This window comes from Orbilia oligospora (genome assembly GCF_000225545.1).
Source record: "Orbilia oligospora ATCC 24927 unplaced genomic scaffold scaffold00188, whole genome shotgun sequence".
Classification (NCBI taxonomy): Eukaryota; Fungi; Ascomycota; class Orbiliomycetes; order Orbiliales; family Orbiliaceae; genus Orbilia; species Orbilia oligospora.
In genome coordinates, this window is record NW_011645745.1 from 74695 (window position 1) to 95334 (window position 20640).

Genomic DNA, 20640 nt, shown 5'->3' on the forward strand with positions numbered 1-20640 from the left:
AACTACACAACGCCAATGCATCGAGTATATACCTTTTTACTCTCTACCGACTACTCTCTACCTAATACCTAAAAGTGCTTAGTCAGTAAGGGAGACGTACTTATTTATGCATATTGATTAGTCACCTTCACACATTGATTATCGAGTACTGCCTTGTCCTTTGAATTAATATACAAGTTTAAATGGGGCATTGATTGGAAATACAGTTTTATGCAAAAGATAGGTATAAAGCTATGCTGATAGAACACAAGTTAATCCTGGGTCGTGCCAAATCAAAGGTAAAGGGACTGAGCCGCAACAATATCTGTAAAGAGCCCCACCAAGTTAGTTTTTAATCTGTTGTTTCGGGATGATCGAAAAACGAACCTCTTTTAATTAGAGCTAATGCCGCTTCGAATTTTTTTTCGAGCTCTTCGCTGCCCATCACTTTAGCAGCGGCTACCATTTGCAGCAGTAACTCTTCCAATCTTCGGAACATGCGTATTAAGCTACCTTCATACACATCCGTCATTTTACTTTGTTATAGTTAGTTATCTCTTTTCAATACAAGAAACAAGAGTATGCAGTTTACTCACCAAATTGTTGCAAACGAAGCCCCTTGTGTCCATGCAAATACGACTTCCATGAGGTCAGAAGTGATCGCCTTAATATACTCCTCTTCGTTAACCTGAAGTTTGCTCTCAATTGCAATCTTGGCTATTATGCGGGCTTGTTCTATTAGAGCACGGTAAGGCTTTGCCAGCTGATCCTTCATCGCTGGTTTATTATTTGCATCCTTGTTATTAGACTTTTCATCAAATACGACGCAGCTTAGAACTGCTGCGCATTGTTCCGGCGTCAGCTCGTTGAACATCCGATTGAACATAAGCTCGCTGAGAAGCAGTTCGTCGGCACTGCTAATTTCACATGCAACCCTTTAAAGATAAATTAGCCTCGCTGGATATGGGCCTCGTCCTTTGGAAGTAGTACCTCGCTTTCAATTGAATGATGTCGTTCTCTGAGATAAAGCCTAGGCGTCGTAGGACCCGTTTCCTATATTTCAATTCATCTAGCTGCATCACTGAATGTGCAGATTGGATGGTTTTTCGGAGCGTTTTTATCTTGGTTGTGAGCTCGACCTTATGAGAATATTTAGTGTAAAGCTCCTTTAGTCTTGGGGAACTATGCAACGGGTTTGAGAGAAGCTTCGACTCTAAAACTTCGATTTTCTAGGCACAACGGTATTAGTGACATCCAGGAGCACACAACTGGGACTGCATACCCTCATAAGCTTCTTAAAAGACTCTTCTGTGATTTGCATATTCTCAATGGGGTCGAGGAGAGCAATTCCATCCGGGAATCTTCTTTTCACCTCTTCGATTGACTTTTGCACGCTGGTCCTCTGTTCTGCTGCTTTGAGATCTTTGGGGAGGAAAATTCGAATGTGGCCGATCCCGTCCAGACAGGACAGGACAACCGGAACAACTTCCATTACTCCTCGTTCGTCTTCTCCGGGTGGATAGACACCATCGGGCAGTCCAGCAGAATTCGAGAAGTTTGTAGTTCGGCCTTCTGCAATGTTTAGGAGAACATCCACAATGTAAGATTCCTGGGCCGAGAAATCCTCGGTGGCATTCTAAAACATAGTCGAGTTAGTCTGTGGACGTATTTTCTCGCGGTAAATCAGTGGATACAACTACTGACCTTTCCCTTTATTCTTTTAGAATAATTGACCACTGCGCCCCACCCGAAGTCCACACCCTTATGTTTTACACGAACTAGGCGCCCCGGTTGCATAAATTGTAGGCAATAGTTGGGATGGTTGACGACATCTCGCATTTGCTGCCCATACGTGTCTAGTTGCTGGCGTAGGTCGAAATATTCTCGTATGGTTCCTTCGTCCTCAATCTGGATCGCATGCCTTTCAGCATCGATTTCTTGGAGTTCTATATACCAATTGTCAGCAAACCGTTCAAACGGTGGTTAATTGAAAACACTACCTTTTTCTAGCCCAGATGCATTAGCCGTGTTTTGGAATTGGAAGAAACAGCGTTCCAACATGTACTCTGGCGAAATACCCTCAACCCTCATGAGGTTAAGAATCATGTTATACCCCAGATAAAAGGCTGAGTTGAGTTTGTCCTGTTCTCCCTTGACGATATCTCTCGCGGTATTAGGTTCAATTTTCTCGTCGATCATACAGATGACGATACCGCGGTCATCCAAGCCGCGACGCCCAGCTCGGCCAGACATTTGTATGAACTCTGAAGGAGATACCCATCTCTGCGCAATACCATCGAATTTTCTGAGAGAAGTAAACACAACAGTTTTAGCCGGCATGTTCAACCCAATTGAGAATGTTTCTGTCGCAAACAAGACTTTTATCAGGCCTTCCTGAAAAAGGATTTCTATGACTTCTTTCAAAATCGGCAGCAATCCCGAATGATGGATTCCGATGCCTCGGCGGAGAAGAGGTAAAATATGTTGAATCTGTGACAATTCTTTATCCTCGTCTGAAAGCGAGCTGATGGCATTTTCAAAAACGCGGCCTACCAGTTCTTTCTCGTCCTCATCGTTGAATGCGAGCTTACTCATCTGGAGAGCGTGGTTCTCACATTCCCTTTTACTGAAGCTGAAGACGATGACCGGATTGTAATTTTTGATCATAATCATCTTCACGATTTTATAGATATCATTAGGCCCCTTGTTTCCACCTTTGTTGGTCTGCCACTTCTTTTTCCCTGGGCCTCCGCGTCGTCCGTTTGGGTTTGCAGGGTCATCGCCCATCTTGTCCAACAAGGAAGTCATAGCTTTTTGGAAGTTATCTTCTCGGAAGACGCCCTTCTCGTCCACTACTAGGTGGATTCCGTCAGCCCCGGCTGGGAAAAGGTAGTGTTGAAGTGGTGTTGGCCGAAAGTCTGTATACACAACGTGGCATGGTTGTACATGGGTTTTGCATATCCACTCTGCGAATTGCATGGCATTGGGTATGGTAGCAGATAAAAAAACGTAGCGGACCTTGTCTGGAAGCAGAATGATCGTTTCTTCCCAGACCACGCCTCTGACCTTGTCTCTCATGTAATGAATCTCGTCAAAGACCACCCAAGCAACTTCTCTCATGATTTCGGATCCACGGTACAGCATCGACCTGAGAATTTCTGTTGTCATGACGAGACATGTCGCGGACGGGTTGATTGTGACATCGCCTGTCATGAGGCCGACATCGCCAAACTCCTGGCTAAATTCCCTGTATTTTTGGTTGCTCAGGGCTTTTATCGGACTTGTGTAAATGACCCTCTGGTTGTTTTTAAGACTCTGAGCGATGGCGTATTCGGCGACGACGGTCTTTCCAGCACTAGTATGAGCACTGACCAAAACACTCTCCCCTCGTTCAATTGATGCTATTGAAACAGCCTGGAAAGGGTCGAGTTTGAAGGAGTACTTCCGCGCAGGGTTCTCTGGTGATTTGTGTTCCGATATAGGGACATAAGGGTAATCGGGCGGCAGTGCGACTTGATGGCGCACTTGATGTGACAGAACAACGGCAGCACCTTCGACGGATTGAGATGTTAGACCAGCTGATGCTGCGACTTCTCTTTGCTGTTCAGTTTCGAAAGAATCGGTTATTACAGGGTCAGGTATGGATTCGCGGCGTTGTTTCTTCTGTGCGGGCTGATCTGGTAGTTCTCCAAGGTCGCCGGCGGCATCAAGATTCTGTGGGCTCGTTATCCCGTTCCCATCGATGTCCATGTGATTGGAAGTAGCGACACTATTTCCGCCTTTTGGGTCAGTCGTGTCGGCATTTGTGGCATTCCGTTTCCGCCTTTCTTTTCCAGGGCCTTTCTCAGACGCTGGCTTCGAGCTGCCATCTGCAGGTTTATCGAAAACATCGAAAAGTTCGTCGTCCCCAAACATCCTGTCTGCTAAGTCGCGATGGTTGCTATTCCAAACCGGCGGATTCAAAGTTTGCGATGGTAAAAGGTGGAAGCTGAAGTGAAGTTGGTTGTTGACCGCGGCAGGAAATTCAAGAATTAAATTTCTGGGTTCGATGTCTTGGCGTTTGGCTGCAGGTATCGGCTAACGAACGGTTGGTGGTGTGATGTAAAGATTCAAACATCCCTCCAACAAAACACCCATCCTTTTCTTCCGCATTCCCGAATTGAAAACAGACAAACATACACTCGTAAGGATACAACCAGCTGGAGCCGAGTCGTCGAGAGTTCAGGCATCGCTAACATCTTTGAATTACAGTCAAAATCGCAAATCCGTATGTATCTTGTTCCTCTTCCGAAGCAATCTTCGAATCTCCCGATCCATACTAACCTGCACTTCACTCCACCCAACTTCGCTGATTTTACTTCACTTCGGACGATGAAAAACTATCTAGCTAACCTAGATTATATAATTGAATAGGATACAATGCGGCCTCAAATTGCTTCCCGCGTCGCCGGTTTACGCACCGTTACCCGCCAGAACTTTTCCACTTCGGCCCCGAGGATGTCCTCCCCATACCACTATCCCAGTGGTCCCAGGAGCAATCTCCCATTCGACCCTCTTAATAAGTTCTTCGGCATCAAATTCGTCACTTTCTGCGGTACGTTGACTCATAATTCACCATCTCATTCAAACCAATGGTGCTGACCCCGAGGTTGTCTTGTAGCCGTTGGGTTTGCACTACCCTTCGGAATTGCTGTCTGGCAAACGAAGAAGAAGTCTTTCTTGTAGCTTGTTTATATTAGGGAGGGAATTCATCCATTCTCCGAAGCCTCCGAAGTGTCAAAGAAGATGTAGCCTGTGAATATGAAATGGGGATTGCCTTGGTTTCTTCCTTGTTGTTCAATTTAAGTACATACTAAAGTTATATATAAATTACAGATATGATCTGGCTTTGGCCAGGATATCTAAGTGTACAAACTAAGCGTTCCTGAAAACATGCACCCGGCGTGTGTATCTGAATACTCTTTGGGTCCAGATCTAGAGCTAAATCTAGATAATCTGAGGTTCTACATGCTATTCGAAAGGTCACAAAGTAAAATACACTTAGGAAGTTCCCGAGTGTAAGTAAGCTACGCGCTGGTAGGTCGTTTTCAATTTTCAACCGTTCTTCAATGGTACTTACATGCAATTAATATCACAACCGTTAGTCTACTAGCTACGTCGGTTACAATTGGCCCACACCAAATCCCTCGCAATTCCAATCCAAACCACCCGATAGGTATTTTGTTATTCTGGTACCTGCTGGCCCATGGCGGTTGCGCTAACTAGCGCGGGCTCGAGGTAACCTGCGGCCATCGATGAACTCCCCGCATACATAAAAAATGTGTTGGAGGAAGAACTTTCCAGTTGCAACAACCTCACACAGATCTATCGAAATGCTAAATTTAGGAAATGATTCATGGCCCTGATAACTGCACTGCCATCGGTCAGTTGATCTAGAATCTTAACTTTCGGATCCCATCCCTCATTGTCTACCAGATATATTTCTGTACTCCAAACAAAATCAACATGCGTAATCTACTTTCCACACGCAGGGAAACTCACCAGGTCAGCTCGACCGTAGTTCCAGATCTACCTCTCGCGGCGACTGAGTGGGATGTTTCTTCGAATTCGATTATCTGTGCGTTCGGTCCGTCACTGGACTTTCCCATCATTGAAATCAATCGCATTACCGTAAGCACCATGTTCCCCAGTTTTAGCAAAAAGATATCGAAATTCAATCTAGATTAGTCTCGTCCTATATGTATTGGTTAACACTTGCGAAACTAGGGTGGATTGGTGACAAATATAGCATCCTGGGATTACCATGGGCCGTGTCCAAAAAATGGTTTGGAAGAGGACAAGATTTTAGATTTACACTATTTTGCAGATGACTTGTCGATATGCCTCGTCCTTAAAGGTGGCGATGTCATCGTCATCTGGGAAGAACCCCACGATGGCCAAAGCAAAGTTGAAATTGTCGGCTCAGTTGAGGAAGGAATAACTGCAGCTTCTTGGTCCCCAGATGAGAGCCTCCTTGCCATCGCGACAGAGGCTCGAACTTTTGTTCTCATGACTAGGCGCTTTGAGCCTCTGGCTAATTTTAGCCTCACCGAAGAAGACCTCAAATTATCGAAGCATGTCAACGTTGGCTGGGGCAAAAAAGAAACCCAATTCAAAGGCAAAAGGGCTGCAGCACTGAAGGATCCAACCATGCCGGAGAGAGTTGATGAAGGTTTACTCAGTTCCGCAGATACCAAAGACACCAAGCTAAGCTGGCGAGGGGATGGCCAATATGTCGCGCTCTCAACGGTCCAGGACGGAAAACGAAGGATCATAAGAATCTTCAGTCGAAGCGGCGAGCTTGATGGTGTCAGTGAACCGGTTGATGGAATGGAAGGCGCTTTAAGCTGGCGACCATCTGGAAACATCATCGCTTCCGTAAAACGCACCGGATCCGATCTCGAAGTGATTTTCTTTGAGAGAAACGGCCTTAGGCATGGAGAATTTCCGGTTCGGGTGCCTAGAACAGGCTCCCAGCCCGCCGCCATATACGACCTTGAGTGGAATATGGATTCAACCGTTCTTGCAGTATGCTTGGAGGATCGGGTGCAGCTATGGACGACAATGAATTATCACTGGTATTTAAAAAGCGAAATATTCTGCAAGTCTTTTCCGGGGCCGTCATTAGATTCTCCACCGCCACGGGTCAAATGGCATCCGGAGAGGACACTTCAGCTGAGCATAGCCACATTCGGTAGGCCCACCTGATGGTTAAGGTATCTCACATGGTCCAATATTTAATAATATGTTGCGGGATATAGGAGTAATAACCGAACTGGATTTTACTTGGTTCATCCATCGCGGTGCAACCTCTCCGCCTTTTGATCTCGGTATTGTGGCGGTAATCGATGGGAGTAAGCTATAAAACCCCCCCCTTCTTTGATGTAATGTTAATCTTAACCTCCGTACCCACAGGCAACCTGAAGTTAACGCCATTTCGATACGCTAATATGCCCCCTCCGATGTCTCTTTGCGAAATTACGCTTGATAGTAATGTTATCGATGTCGCAGTATCGCCAGCCGGCGATATTTTAGCGGCTCTTACGGCGGGAGGAGTTGATATAATAAACTGGGACGTCCCGCACCTAAAAAGAAAGGCACTAACCCAAGTCCAAAAGTTCGCCATTAAGCTCGAGGCTCATTTAAATTATCGTCAAATATGTTTTTTTGGGCTAGAAAAAATTGCTTTGCTTCGGGGCACAGGTGCGATCGAGATATACCAAAAAACGGAGGGCTTTTGGGGTAAATTCGGGGAAATCGAAGATAGCCAGCTTGTAGACGGGGTCTCAAGCATTACACTATCGAGCGATGGCTCAAGCCTCCTCTGTGAAAGTGTATCCGGAGAAGTGGTTGTCTTTGACGAGGCACTCGTCTCCCGCGACCGGCAGAATCACCCACAAGCATGCCTAATTTATGACCGATATGATGTAGCTGAGCAAAAGGTAAGATTGGTATCATTACTTTGAGGGGAAATATGGCAAGTAGTAACAATAAAGGGACAGCGGAAAATATTCGCCCTAGGTCCTAGTGGGCGTCTTTTCTGCAACGGGAAGCCACTGCTGAACGGTTGCACTTCTTTTGTCCTCACAAATCAACATCTTATCATTACCACGATACAAAATTTTCTGAAATTTATTTCTTTAAGAGATAATACAGATGGTAAGAACCCCCACTTCCCCGCGAAGCAGATGTAAAGACTGTGGCTAACAATTAAGGAGATTTCCAAATTCCACCGGATGATGCGGCTGGTAATGAACTGTGTCGAGCTATTGAGCGAGGAGGAAAATTGGTCACTGTTGTACCATCGACATTTGCTGTCGTTTTGCAGATGCCACGCGGAAATTTGGAGACCATCTATCCCCGGGCTCTTGTTCTAGCGGGAATCCGAGAATGCATAGATTCCAAAGACTACAAGGCCGCGTTTTCATATTGCAGAACGCACCGTGTGGACTTTAACCTACTTCATGACCACAATGCGGAGCAGTTCATGGGTTCAATAGATCTTTTCCTCGATCAAGTCGACAGTGTTCAATATATCGATCTTTTTTTGTCACAACTTCGGTACGTATCATTGAGAAAAATAAGTCAATCCCCTAATTTTGAACTAAGACCCTAACACCGCGAGAAATTAGGGATGATGACGTATCTAAGTCTATGTATGATTGGAGAATATACGACCCAACCAAGGGGGAGAAGCCCCATCCACCAGCGGAAATCCCTGAAAAAGTCAACAAAATATGCGATGCGATGTTGGAAGGAATCCAGCGCAGGAAATCCCCAAGCATTCAAAACCTGGTGACTTGCTATGTGAGCAAGAGACCAGCTGACCTTGATAGTGGACTTTCAATGATCAGTGAAATGAAAAAAAATGAATCTGATGACGCCGATCTAGCTATAGAACACATCTGCTTCCTTGCGGATGTGAACCTGTTATACGATCATTCTTTAGGGATATACGACCTAGAGCTCGCGCTGCTGATCGCACAGCAATCCCAGAAGGTATTGTTGGATAGTATATCCCTAATTTAGCAAAATGTTGGGAATCTAACAGCATACTCCCTTTTGCCTAGGACCCGAGGGAATATCTCCCGTTTCTTCAATCGATCCGAGATATGGAATCCTTACGCCAAAAGTTCTTCATTGATGATTTCCTGGGCCGACATAAGAAGGCAGCAAATTCACTTCATGAGATGGGAGACCTAGGATTTGTTGAGCTTTTGGAATACACCGTGAAGCACGAATTATACCGACATGTCACGAACCTCGTAAAATATGATGATGAAAAAAGGAGAATCATTGTCAAGTCACATGCGGAGTACCTGATGACAAGCTCCAGTTACAAGGAGGCCGGTATCTCGTTTGAGTACCTCAATTGTTGGGAAAGAGCACTGGATGCTTACCAGAAGTGCGGCCTATGGCAGGAAGCATTATATGCTGCTAGCAGGATACCACTCTCCAATGAAGAGATTACTGAGCTCAGTGGAATTTTAGCTGACGCCCTTACCGAGGGTAGAGATTTCAAGAATGCAGCTACGCTATTCCTTGACTATCGTAATGACGTTCGTGAAGCAGTTTCATGTTACTGCAGGGGTTCCTTTTTTCAAGATGCAATGCGTGTAATAGCCTTGAAACAATCCTTCGATCTATTAGAAGAAGTGGTGGACCCGGGCCTCATCGAAGCATTCAACACTACATCGGAGCTTATCGCAGACTTCATAGCACAAATCAAGTCGCAAACATCCCGTATCAAAGTCCTGCGCGAAAAGAAGGAGAATGACCCTGTCGCTTTTTACGGTGCCTCTGGCGAAACCGACGCTCCGGACAACGTATCCGTGGCGGGGACAGATCTTTTGACTGCAGCTGGCTCAACATTTACTAGATATACTGATAAGACTCCAGGTAGTATAGCGACTAATGCGACCCGGAAAACATCTAAGAACAGGAGGAGGGAGGAACGCAAAAAGGCGAGGGGTAAAAAGGGATCTGTTTACGAAGAAGAGTATCTGGTCAACTCGATTGGAAGGCTGATATCTAGGGTGAATGAAACGCAAGAAGAGAGCCACCGAATCATGGAGGGTTTGATGAGGCGGGGTATGAGAGAAAGAGCAGAGTCGATACAAGTTGGAATGCAAAGCGTCCTTGCAGCGCTTGAAATCGCACGAAAGGATGTGTTTGATAGCGCTCCAGCGATGCTGACTAATATTGCGCCACCAAATGAGGAAGAGTTGGAAGACGGAGCGGAAACGAAAATGATCAAGCCTCCGGACTTTTCAACCATCAAGCCGTTCCAAGGACTGTCTATATTATAACACTATGGCCCCAAAATCCGTATAGATGTATATATGCTACAGAGAATTTAAAGGATATCTGTTTCAATTCAATTAATCAAACGCAGAATTTAAATATATATATGTGTGTGTGTAGCATGTAGCCTAGGCAAGTAAATGCAGAACAACGAAAAACTTTCGAATGATTATACTAAAATACAACAAAACTTAATGCTTTAAAAATTGAAAGCTATAGAATCATGGTTGATAACATCAACTACTCGACCCCCGGAGAAGGGAAAGCCGTGCAAAGGGGACCGGGGGCCTTGGTTAAAGGCCTTTATGTTGGTTTCGCAACTGGTAGATATATATCCTCCTGCCAACCAAAGGCTTTGAACAAAATAGCGGATGGGTATATAGGTGATTGACATTATCGACCGGCATTTTCTCAAATAGCTACATGCGGAGGGTTGATAAGTGCCCTCGTTGCTACTCTAAGAAACAATCCCCGCAGTCGTCTATATATCGTCGGAACTACATTGAACTGCTTCATTCTAGGAACGGGTTTTTATAGTACTACACCTGTTCCCATAAAACATTCGTCACGAAGTTTGAATCGCATGCTGACCCTTATCTCCTTAATCAATAGTTACAAGAGATATATTCTCTAAGAGAGTATTTAAATATCCACAAGATTGTGGCATCCCTCCCCGCGAAAGAATTATATTAAGCGGTGCATCTGCCGCCGTCATCGGGGCAACTTGGGGCGCAGTCATAGGTAAAACCAAAACCCCAAGCCCCAAATACGAAAAGCACTTTCTCTAATCGGTTTAATATAATACTTAAACTATTATAAAAAGGTGGGCGGAGAAACCTGATCCCGGGCTTCATTACTTTTGGAATAGCTGGTGTTGGAGGCCAGGTCGTTCTAAATGCTATCGAAGCCTCTGCAAAGCAAGATAAGTTAGGTGGTAGCAAAGAATGGTCATCTGAAGCGCCGCCGAGAGAAGGAATACTTTCCAGGATTTTAAATTCTGAGAATAGCCCGGTCCGGAAACTAAGCAGCGAGGAGTACGTTTCCAAAATGAGGGGCAAACAATTGATGGTTGATGCAGAGATTGCTTTGATTGACGAAGAAATTGCGAGATTGACTAAGAAGCTGGAGGAGGAAAATGCCAGGAAAGGAGTTGAGAGTGATTCAAATTAGAGGAGGTATCCAAAATTGCGAGAATCTTTAGGCACTTGTATTATAGCAAAACCCTAAGCAGGAGCTATGTTTGAACTTGTATGTATTATATGAAAATCTAGAGACTCATACATCGTAAAAACAGGTATAATTTGGGATCATATTCCAATAGGATATCCATTAGGCATTTGAGGCCCCCATTGCTCATACAAGTCGTAAAAATATCAACCACATGATTATGTTGCAGACCTTGGATTTCCTTGTTCATCAATAAGAGCCTTCTCCTTTGGTACTTTCAACGGCCCAGATCCCACACCTGTCAGGATAACTCGCGAGACGCCTCCAGCTAAGGGTTCCAAGAATGCTTCATTGAACCCTTCCGGCACCGCCGCATTGATGTGAGTGTACTTATCCGACCAACCAGTAACATTCGACGTAGCCTTCTTCAAAGTTCCAAGCACTAGGTCTTGGTTAGCCTCGTCGTAGTAAATGACAGCATTCGGACCGGCGTCGAAGGTATACGCAGCAACCTTCTTGCCAGCAGATCTGTTGATCTCCTCGACGACACGGACTGCAGCTCTTGAGGTATCATTCATGTAGAAGATAGGAGGGATGGTATCCAAGCATACTGCGTGGAAGGAATTAGAGTCCGCCATTGTGAGTTCTGCGAAGGTTTCAAAGTCCTTTTCCACGATAGCCTTCTTCATGGCCTCCATCCTCGCGGGGACGACGAAATTGGCGCGGTTTGGGAATAGGGTGGATGTCGCAACAGTTGCTTGCATCCCTGAAGTCGACGAGACTCCCTTCTTAGCATCCGAGATAACGAGAATTGCCGCTCGCATTGTGGGCCAGTGGGACTCTGACTCTATCTGGACCGCGAGCGAATCTTGCCCATCTTCACGGTCTCCCTTCTCCCAAGCAACATAACCACCAAATAGTGACCGACAAGCAGACCCGGAGCCCTGTCTTGCGATTCGTGACAATTCTGTCGGAGATTCGTCCAGCTCGTAGAGGTCTGCAATTGCCCTAACAAAGGCTGCGAAGCCGGCAGCAGAGCTAGCAAGTCCAGCAGCGGTAGGGAAATTGTTTTCCGAGATCAAATGGAGCTTGTAGGTGGAAAGTGGGGGCAGAGACGAGTCCTTGTCTTCCTTTGCTTTTCGTAGAGCTCGCAATTCAGCAAAGCAAGCCTGTGATCTTGCATTGCTGACATCGTGAGGGGTGCCGTTGAGCCACAGAGCATCGGACTCGAATGACGCGGAGCAGGATGCAGTTGTGATTGTCCGTAGGTCGTCTTGGGAGAGGGTGACGGACAGTGAGGAGTTGGTGGGTGTGTTTAGCTTGGTGGAAGCTTTACCCCAGTATTTGATGACGGCAATGTTGACCGGAGCCGTGGCCGTCGCATGGTAGATGGATGGGTTTGCCATGGTGATGCTATCTCGAGCCAGCGGTTGAATTTATAGGTAAGTGAATAGGTACCAAGGTGCCCAATTAAGCAAGTAATAGGTAAATAGGAGTTTTGTAAGTGAAGTTGGTTAGCTGCTAGCTTTATATCAGGCAACAGACTGGACACCGCGGCCGAGTTTGTTGAGGTTGTCAGGGCGCACAAACAGTTCCTGGCCAAGCTTACCCGGGACGTCGGCCGTCGGTGACCGGGGCCAGCGGCCAGTCCCCACTAGTGCGGCAACAGCCGAATTAAACCTTTGCATTTGTAATGCGTCGTGCAAATAATATCTCCATATCCCATCACCATCACCATCACCATCACCATCACCATCACCATCACCATCACCATCACCATCACAGGCACCGTCCTAGCAATGGAGTAGCGGTCGCAGCGGGATCCCCATGGCTCCAGATGACAAAACCCACCAGGCCGCTGCGCAGGGACAGCTGGACTCTTCTGCCGCTGCAGGTTGCCCCGTCGACCACTCCACCCGAGCTGCCTGGCTAAAACAACAAAAGCCGCAACAAGATGGAAACCAGACCTCGACCCAGCCGCCGGCAGCTACCGATAACCTCAGCAAGGCCCGAGAGGTATCCTCGATCCCCAGAGTCACCATATCCAACGGGAATGCCGAATCCCCAAACTCCCATGCTGCTTCTTCCGTATCTCCCTCCGTAGGAAACTGGATATACCCGTCAGAAAAGATGTTCTTTGATGCAATGAAACGGAAGGACTGGGATCCCAAGGCAGAGGATATGCGTATGGTTGTTCCTATACATAATGCTGTGAACGAGAGAGCGTGGGCGGAGATAAGAGACTGGGAAAGGGGCAAAGGCAGCGAAAAGTTCGTCTACCTGATATAATCGCTTTTTTGGTAGTTTAGGTTGGCTAATTAATTTTCAATCGAAGTAGATGCGGCGGCCCGAGACTGCTGTCATTCTCCGGAGATGCTTCAAAACTCTCCCCGAAGGCCCGCATTTTGGTTCTTCTCGGCTACCAAGCCCCATTCGATAGACATGACTGGGTGATAGATAGGTGTGGGACCAATGTCGAATATATTATCGACTTTTATAGCGGCAAGAGGGACCCTAACCGACCCGAAATACCCAGCTTCTACCTGGATGTTCGGCCTAAGTTGACGGTGGAGGGTACCTGGATGAGGGCGCAGAGATGGCTCAATAGTTGGCTCTAAAAGACTGGTATTGACCGCTTGTATATATATATGTATAATTCCGAAATTTCCACTAAATTACTTGATACTCCGCATCGATCCGAGACGACATCATGAAATTATAACGTATACGCGCATTTGCATTGAAAGGCTCTAAATTACAAAATATTCGCCTCATAACGCCTGATATATGCACACGCGCAAAAGCGAACGAAGAAGACCAAGCTATAAGAAAATATGTATCGTACACGGCCACACTATCATTCTCATGAATGGAGCCCTTCGTAGATTAGGCGGGGGCTAGGGCAGGGGTAGCTGCAGGGGCAATAGCTTTTTTCTTCGCGGCTTCACGAACAAGCCTAATCTTCCGCCTGGCATCAACAGACAGCCCGAGATTATTGAAGTATTTCTCGAATGCATCACCGATTTTCTGTAGCCCATCGTTAACAGCAGAAGATAGCGCAACAGCCTCAGGATAAAGATCATTTTTCTCCGTTGCACTGTTTTTGGATAAAGCCTCTTTTGCGTGGATGTCCGTCCAGTGTACAGGAGGCTCTGCCATGTATTTTTCTAAGACGGCAGAAATCTTGGTAAAGTCTTCAAGGATGCACACAAGCTCCTTCTGAACAGTCCCGTATGTGTCCTCTTTCAACGAAGCTAGGGCAAACCCAACGAGCGCATTGACCGCATCAACCTGAGCGCTTGCGTCCGGGAGCAGACTTGTAGTCTTTCGCTGAATCGTCAACCGAAGAGCGTCCCCGTATCGGCTATGGAATATAGGGTTCAGAAATTCGTAGAACTTAGTTTCGACGACTTCTTTCTTGACGAGTTGGGCTTTGAGAACATCTAGGCTGATCGGCGACTTTGGCATATTGCTCGGTGTAGCCTGCCATTGTTCGAAAGCGCTTTGTTTCGCCGGGGTACGCATTATATTCTCTTCAATTGGCTTCTGAGGTGAAAATCCCTTGATCTCTTTGACCGGTGAAACGCTCTTTTGATCAGCGGCATTTGTGGGGGCATCGGGCGGGGGTGTTAAGTTCGTGACGATCGGTGCGATGGCTTCTCGGCATTCAGTGATGATCTGGTTCAGTGTATAGACGGGTTTTGTGAGTTCTTTAAATATGGTTTCACGGCGTGAGGGCATCTCATTGGCGATGTAGGATAGCTCCTTGAAAGCTAGGCGGCGAGAGAGGGGTTTTTTTTTAAGTTTCAAGCCCAGAATCAAAGAACCATTTGGATCGGGCGATATTTCACTAATGGTTTTTCCATCCTTGATCGGACCTTTCCCGAATTCGACAGCAAAGGAAAGATTCGTCGATTCCCAGGCAACGACAATGAGAACGGTGAGCCAGATACTCCGAAAGAACAAATCGATCTTGTCCGACATCGGTTGTGATACTTCTTCGGGCTCGATTCTGTATGATGCAAGTTCAAGTCATCAGTTTTAGGCCCAAAAAGCGAAGATGGTGATATCTTACCTAGTAAATGACCCCACAACTAAACGGCCAACGCGGTAAACAATTGGCCGGAATATCCAATAACTCAGTGGCCCCGAGATAACAGACACAATTATTGTGGTGCCAATTCGTTGGATTGACTTGACGGTAGATTCGAGGAATGCTTGCGTAAAGGATTTCTATAGTTTGCGTTAGCGAATTCATAGGCTACCCAAGCGAGATATCGATGTACGTACTTCTCCATCGTGCAGTTTCAAAAAATCCCTATCAATCCAGACATGGATGAGGCCTTGAATAACTCCCAGAGGAATGGCGTAGAATCCAAGATAGAGGGAGCGCTCATTCAGTTCCCAATGACCGTGGTAGCTAAACGCAGAAGTTAGTGTTCCAATCGTCTAAACTTCATGACATATGATAACCCAGAACATACATTGACTCTGTCATGATTCCGAGATCTGAGCCTGGCAGCGTATTCCAGAGGTAAAATTGGATAATCAACCAAGCGGAAAGGGTATAGTAGAGAATGCACCTCAGGAGCCTTCGATCGGAAATTGAGCGTATAAGACAATGTACATCAGAGAGACTTTTGTTCGATGTAGCTAGAAATAGCATCCATATTAGTGGCTGACAATACTGACATCCTAAGAGTTCAACATACTAGCAAGTTGCGCGATTCGCAAAACGAGTACCGGCATTAGGAAGAAAAAAAGGACTAGGGCGTTGATTCCGGCACGACCAAGCGGGAAAGCAGACCATGGCCCTGTAGACAAGTTAGTAACGATTTTTTATTTCGAAGTAGGCGAAGTTGGAACTAACATCCAGAGACATTCTCCATCAATATATTGGCAACGTAGGCGATCGTTACTGTGGTCCATGACGCACGTACAAATCTTCGGTGGAGAACCGGAGTAACGAGGGCATGATAGTTTGGAGGTAAAGGTTTTGTCAGGGCGCTAGACGCTTTGGTTTTTAAGATTTGGGAGCCCATCCTCCTTGGTGGAGGCTCCGTCCGAGGAACGTTGGTGGTTGGAGCAAAGGATTGGCCAGGAGGCGTTTGCAGCAAACCACTAGCAGCGTTTCCAGATAGCAAAGTCGGTGGTACGGTAGAAGAAGCAAGACCTGCGCCAATTCGGAAGCGGGGCCTAGGTCTCGAGGGAGTCTCGTGGAGAAGGCTTCGATCTAAGGATGTTGTGCGAATGGATTGTCCTTGCTAAGAATGCCCTTGCATGATTCCAGAGATTCAATATGCCTTATTGCCGATGCAGCAGGCGTGATTAAATGATACGGCTATGGGATGTTGTGTGTCGGGAATGTATGAAGTCGTGAAGTTCAGGGAAGTGGTCTTAGTCAGAGGTCGTGGAGGAGGTGAAGATACGGACGGGTTAAGGGTTTAACGCGCCCACAACAACAAAACACCACCACGACAACGACACTTTCCCCAAAACCCAACAAGATTGATAATTGACCACCAAAACTCCAATTCATCGAGCTTCAAGAATTCAAAGACCTATTACAAAAATGTCCAGCCGAGGTACCCCTGCTGCAGGAGGCGGAGGCAATTCCGCTGCTCGCCAAGTCATCGATATTCTTCATGAAATCTCAACATTACTGGTAGGCCTGCGCCCGAGTGCATCGAATTCGTTCTTCTCTCATATATATCTTTCGGATCATGCATTAGAATACAAAACTTGATCGAACCACGCTTTCTCTTTGCGTTAGTCTTATTGAAAATGGTGTTAACCCAGAAGCATTAGCGGTATTTTCTACCTCCTTCCGTCTCTTTCCAATGAACGAAAAAGTTGGTATCTAACAAGGACGATACTTCGTTAGGCCGTCATAAAAGAACTTAGAAAAGAGAGTGAAAGGCTCCAGGAAGAGGATGATAACGATGATGATGAAGATTAAGTGTTTTAGCTTTGTTCTACAGAAGTATCTCGTGTTATTTTGCATTTACGGGGCGTCTTTGGTGTTCTGGGACAATTCTAGCTAGTCTTGCAGCATTCTCGCATAGGGGGGAATCCAATATCTTCAACTTAAATGCTATATGGCACTCTAGGGTAGTAAGTGTATCAAGATGGTTTGCGATATCAATTCTAGGCCAGATCAAAACCCTTCAGTTCTTCGTTTCTTAGTCTTTCTTGAATCCCCATACTTCCCCCTGTGGACCTGAGAAGCCGGAGGCCTCTGGGCCGAAGTGGTTTGAGATGACGATATCGGTATCAACGTTGCTGTTTCAGTCCGAGCGGCAGGTTGTGTCATCGGAAAATCTTCCCCGCCCCGGATTCCATGCATGTAACCATTTTTTGCGGTAGACGATGCGCTCTGATCCCGGCGCCTTGAGCCCTTGCGGGACCTGGACCGCGATCTGGATTCGGAATTTCGGAAATCCGCGACAATTTGCTGCTGAATCTCGAGTACTGGGCGCCACTGATAGTTTTCCGGCGATTGGCCTACGTCCCAGTCGGTAAGAAGACCGTCTATATCTCCACCTATAACAGGGATGTGGACCACTGGCGTAAAGTTTTCGAGAAACATGCGGGGTTGCGAACTCGATATTCCGCTTCGAGAAGAACCTCTACTGTTCGGCCCCGAAACCCTGCCAGTTTCCATGATATTGTCATCTTCATCAGTCAGATACGAAGAAGACGATTGCAAAGTACCGACAGACTGCGAACTAGGTTGTACTCCCCCGCCGGGAAATGCTGGCTCTCTCGACCGTTCCGAGGCTACTAGCCGGGGGTAAGCACCAAGAGAGGAAAGGCTAATGTCGATGGCTATCATTCTTGCAAGCCGCTCTCTCCTCAACCTTAGTCTAGGCGGCGCGTCGACCGGGAGGGCTTCAAGCCATACTCTGCTCAGCGAGTCATAAAGCGCTTCTGGGGATAAAGCTCTATCCAAATCCCCTTGGCTGTCACTTTCTTCAAATAAATCTCTGAGAATGCAAAAGATTTCATTGAAATTCCGAGTATATCCTAGATTAAGGATACTAGTCGAAGTGCTGCCAGTATGCACCAAACCATCTACCCCTATGGAAAGCATACTCAGATCATCGAACAGCCCCTCCATTTTTTTTTTCAGATGTAAGCTAAGTATGAATTAGTAAATTTGGGACACAATCACCGAAAGGAGTAACTCTTACAAGCTCAATAAACTAGGGTTGATGGTGTCTGCTTCATCATCGTTGTCAGTATTCAAATGTAATCGCAAAATATTCAAGTATTCTTGCAAAAAAACTCGCCCATCTTCCTGCGCCCCGGTTTTGTATATGGGCCGCTCGTCATCGAAAGCTAGCTCATAAACATTCCCGAGATTGATAATAGAAACGTTAGAGACTTCTCGACAGCGCCTAGATGTACCTAGCGACAACCTCTCAAAGGTTGATCCTAAATCCGCACTTTCATCTCTGCTACCCCGCTGCCGGCCTTGACCATCACTCTCATCACTTGAATCGATGATCTGATTACTCAAGGCCAAGTAATTTCCTCTGCGGTTATTATGAAATATCCTAGCATCGATATTCGAATTTAGTGTATAGTCTTGCCTCCAAACATCACGGTTCGAACCAATAGTTGTCACGGTGAATATATCTGACCGCCTATTTGTTTCACCTTTTGTATTTTCTTCTGTGGACCCTTCTAAAACTATCAGTCCTAGAATTGGGCAGTCAGACCATTTTGCGGCCAGGAACGAAAAATCCAACGGTTCTCTACTGTTCAGGCCCCAGATAACACTGATATTTGGGTTGTATCGCGAATATATGAAAACGCATTCAGCTATATAGAGCCAGCAGTCAGTTAAGGTACCGCTAGCACATGGCATTTTTGATACAGTATCTTACTATCATCAACATTCCATGCCGAACAAGAAAGGGAACGGTCTTGTGGATGCCTGCAGTGCTTCCAGCTCAAAATTGGCTTGATTTCTGCGGCCAACTCGAGGATTTGTAGTGTATAATTCGTCAAGATTAGGAGACTGCCAGGCTTTATTTGTGGTCGTACGACGGATATTATCTCTACTTCAGTAGACAATCCCCTGACAACGTTTTGAAAGACGTCTGTAATCAATCCTGTCTATTTGAATTTTAGATAACGTTCCGCCTTTCATGAAATGTCATTCGTACCGTGGTGTCTATCTTGAAGAGTTCCTTTCGAGTAGCGACCAACAATTCTGCTTCAACGGAGCCCCATGTGATATTTGCCCATGCCAATGTGATTTGGTTTGGCTCGTATAATTCCCCTGATGCGATAAGTTTTGGAGTAGTCGGGGCATATCTAGTTTTTTGTGTCTTCCTCAATGAGAAATCCCAAACGTTCCATTTCCCGCCAACGTCGACGAAAGCAATCTCCTCGCCTTTCCATGGGTTGACAGCGATATGAAGGAAATCACTACACCCAACAGTTCCGGCTTCAATTGTCCCTAAGCAAACAGCACCAAAAAGAGGAAGCCCAACTCTCGATGCGGATTCGCTTGTTATCTGGACAATATAGATCGACTTTTGGGTACGGATTACAACATAAGCTAGTTGAATCCTAGGGTTACTTCTAAAGTCTTGAGCTAGAGTAGATAGATGAAGAGACCTACGTTTTGTTTTCCTAGTTTCCACTTCGTATACAGGTTGTATTTGTTCGATGGGGCCATCGCACTCAAAAACGGTTTCAAGCTGGGGTTTTATAGATGGCCGTCGTATAAGAAGATCGTCTTTCGCAAACCTTTGCTGTTGAACGATTGCAACCCCTACATATAAAATTCAGTAAACACTATCCTTCTGTAAAAGGCCGATGATTCGAAGGCTTGTACCTATCTTATTTCCGGAAATACCGGCTGCATAGACCAAAACTCTACGAGAGGTATGGCTACTCCCTACCAAAGGCTGTGCCTCCGTGGAGGACGCAATCACCACAAGCGGGCTTGTTTTCGACACAGCCCATTGGGATAGATGCAGCACATCCCTTGATTCCTCATACATATCTACGATCTGGTTGACCGCAGGGACAAACTCGGTATGTGACCCAGTCTATAGCCACCGATAAAGTTTTCTATTAATCACTAGAAGGCACCGATATGGGGAAACGGTTATTTAGCTCCTACAAATTGCAGCGCAAGCTTTTGGCGCCCTCCCTTCGCGACGCTGGGAGCACTACCGTCGACCGAAGGCGGAACCAATAAGGCAGGGCTCCCTAGGGCAGTTATTCCTCGAGCTTCTCACGAGATACTTGTTAGTACTAACGTCGACGATGATTCATGCATTTCCCAATCGGATTCGTTTTCACGTCCAACTTACGAGATTTTGATCGTCTCACGAAACTCCATTCGCCCTTTTGAGCCTGATACTCAACATGACCTAAAGTGCCATAATCTATGGTAGACATGGTCGCCATGCATTATTGGAGTGCGCTCCGATTCAGTAAAGCTCAATCAAACTTGGTTCGTTAGATTCTATGGCGAGCGGCAGGGTTTGATGCATGACCATGGCGGGTAGTGGTCGTGTATACGTGTGGGAGGTCGTCGTCATGGTTTGGTGTTTAGCTTAAATTCTCCAACAAAGCCAACTCCAGAACCTACAGAACCACTCAACCTTTCAAGCTGCAGTACCTACT

General features: G+C 46.2%; 10 protein-coding genes across 10 annotated transcripts; 5 read left to right on the forward strand and 5 right to left on the reverse strand.

Annotated features, from left to right (window-relative positions):
• Positions 1–272: 272 nt before the first annotated feature.
• On the reverse strand, positions 273–3894 carry AOL_s00188g35 (uncharacterized protein; the record flags this gene model as incomplete). Its single annotated transcript, XM_011128284.1, has 7 exons — positions 273–304; positions 367–515; positions 576–914; positions 970–1208; positions 1262–1615; positions 1684–1925; positions 1980–3894. The coding sequence occupies 7 exons, from the start codon at positions 3892–3894 to the stop codon at positions 273–275; spliced, it is 3270 nt and encodes a 1089-aa protein (XP_011126586.1).
• A 504-nt stretch (positions 3895–4398) lies between these two features.
• AOL_s00188g36 (uncharacterized protein) lies at positions 4399–4704 on the forward strand (the record flags this gene model as incomplete). Its single annotated transcript, XM_011128285.1, has 2 exons — positions 4399–4573; positions 4640–4704. The coding sequence occupies 2 exons, from the start codon at positions 4399–4401 to the stop codon at positions 4702–4704; spliced, it is 240 nt and encodes a 79-aa protein (XP_011126587.1).
• A 780-nt stretch (positions 4705–5484) lies between these two features.
• AOL_s00188g37 (uncharacterized protein) lies at positions 5485–9827 on the forward strand (the record flags this gene model as incomplete). Its single annotated transcript, XM_011128286.1, has 8 exons — positions 5485–5649; positions 5746–6712; positions 6780–6872; positions 6934–7460; positions 7521–7677; positions 7737–8079; positions 8151–8517; positions 8589–9827. 8 exons carry the CDS (start codon positions 5485–5487, stop codon positions 9825–9827), a joined length of 3858 nt encoding a protein of 1285 aa, XP_011126588.1.
• A 218-nt stretch (positions 9828–10045) lies between these two features.
• AOL_s00188g38 (uncharacterized protein) lies at positions 10046–10992 on the forward strand (the record flags this gene model as incomplete). Its single annotated transcript, XM_011128287.1, has 3 exons — positions 10046–10145; positions 10435–10563; positions 10646–10992. The coding sequence occupies 3 exons, from the start codon at positions 10046–10048 to the stop codon at positions 10990–10992; spliced, it is 576 nt and encodes a 191-aa protein (XP_011126589.1).
• A 215-nt stretch (positions 10993–11207) lies between these two features.
• On the reverse strand, positions 11208–12395 carry AOL_s00188g39 (uncharacterized protein; the record flags this gene model as incomplete). The annotated part of the gene is made up of 1 exon (XM_011128288.1): positions 11208–12395. One exon carries the CDS (start codon positions 12393–12395, stop codon positions 11208–11210), a length of 1188 nt encoding a protein of 395 aa, XP_011126590.1.
• Positions 12396–12816: 421 nt separating this feature from the next.
• Positions 12817–13607, forward strand: AOL_s00188g40 (uncharacterized protein; the record flags this gene model as incomplete). The annotated part of the gene is made up of 2 exons (XM_011128289.1): positions 12817–13259; positions 13328–13607. 2 exons carry the CDS (start codon positions 12817–12819, stop codon positions 13605–13607), a joined length of 723 nt encoding a protein of 240 aa, XP_011126591.1.
• Positions 13608–13875: 268 nt separating this feature from the next.
• Positions 13876–16031, reverse strand: AOL_s00188g41 (uncharacterized protein; the record flags this gene model as incomplete). Its single annotated transcript, XM_011128290.1, has 6 exons — positions 13876–15001; positions 15065–15222; positions 15280–15409; positions 15474–15642; positions 15702–15803; positions 15860–16031. 6 exons carry the CDS (start codon positions 16029–16031, stop codon positions 13876–13878), a joined length of 1857 nt encoding a protein of 618 aa, XP_011126592.1.
• Positions 16032–16561: 530 nt separating this feature from the next.
• Positions 16562–16948, forward strand: AOL_s00188g42 (uncharacterized protein; the record flags this gene model as incomplete). Its single annotated transcript, XM_011128291.1, has 3 exons — positions 16562–16654; positions 16722–16799; positions 16874–16948. 3 exons carry the CDS (start codon positions 16562–16564, stop codon positions 16946–16948), a joined length of 246 nt encoding a protein of 81 aa, XP_011126593.1.
• Positions 16949–17146: 198 nt separating this feature from the next.
• AOL_s00188g43 (uncharacterized protein) lies at positions 17147–18109 on the reverse strand (the record flags this gene model as incomplete). Its single annotated transcript, XM_011128292.1, has 1 exon — positions 17147–18109. One exon carries the CDS (start codon positions 18107–18109, stop codon positions 17147–17149), a length of 963 nt encoding a protein of 320 aa, XP_011126594.1.
• Positions 18110–18178: 69 nt separating this feature from the next.
• AOL_s00188g44 (uncharacterized protein) lies at positions 18179–20412 on the reverse strand (the record flags this gene model as incomplete). Its single annotated transcript, XM_011128293.1, has 6 exons — positions 18179–18816; positions 18882–19113; positions 19164–19777; positions 19841–20057; positions 20132–20241; positions 20325–20412. The coding sequence occupies 6 exons, from the start codon at positions 20410–20412 to the stop codon at positions 18179–18181; spliced, it is 1899 nt and encodes a 632-aa protein (XP_011126595.1).
• Between the last annotated feature and the right edge of the window lie 228 nt (positions 20413–20640).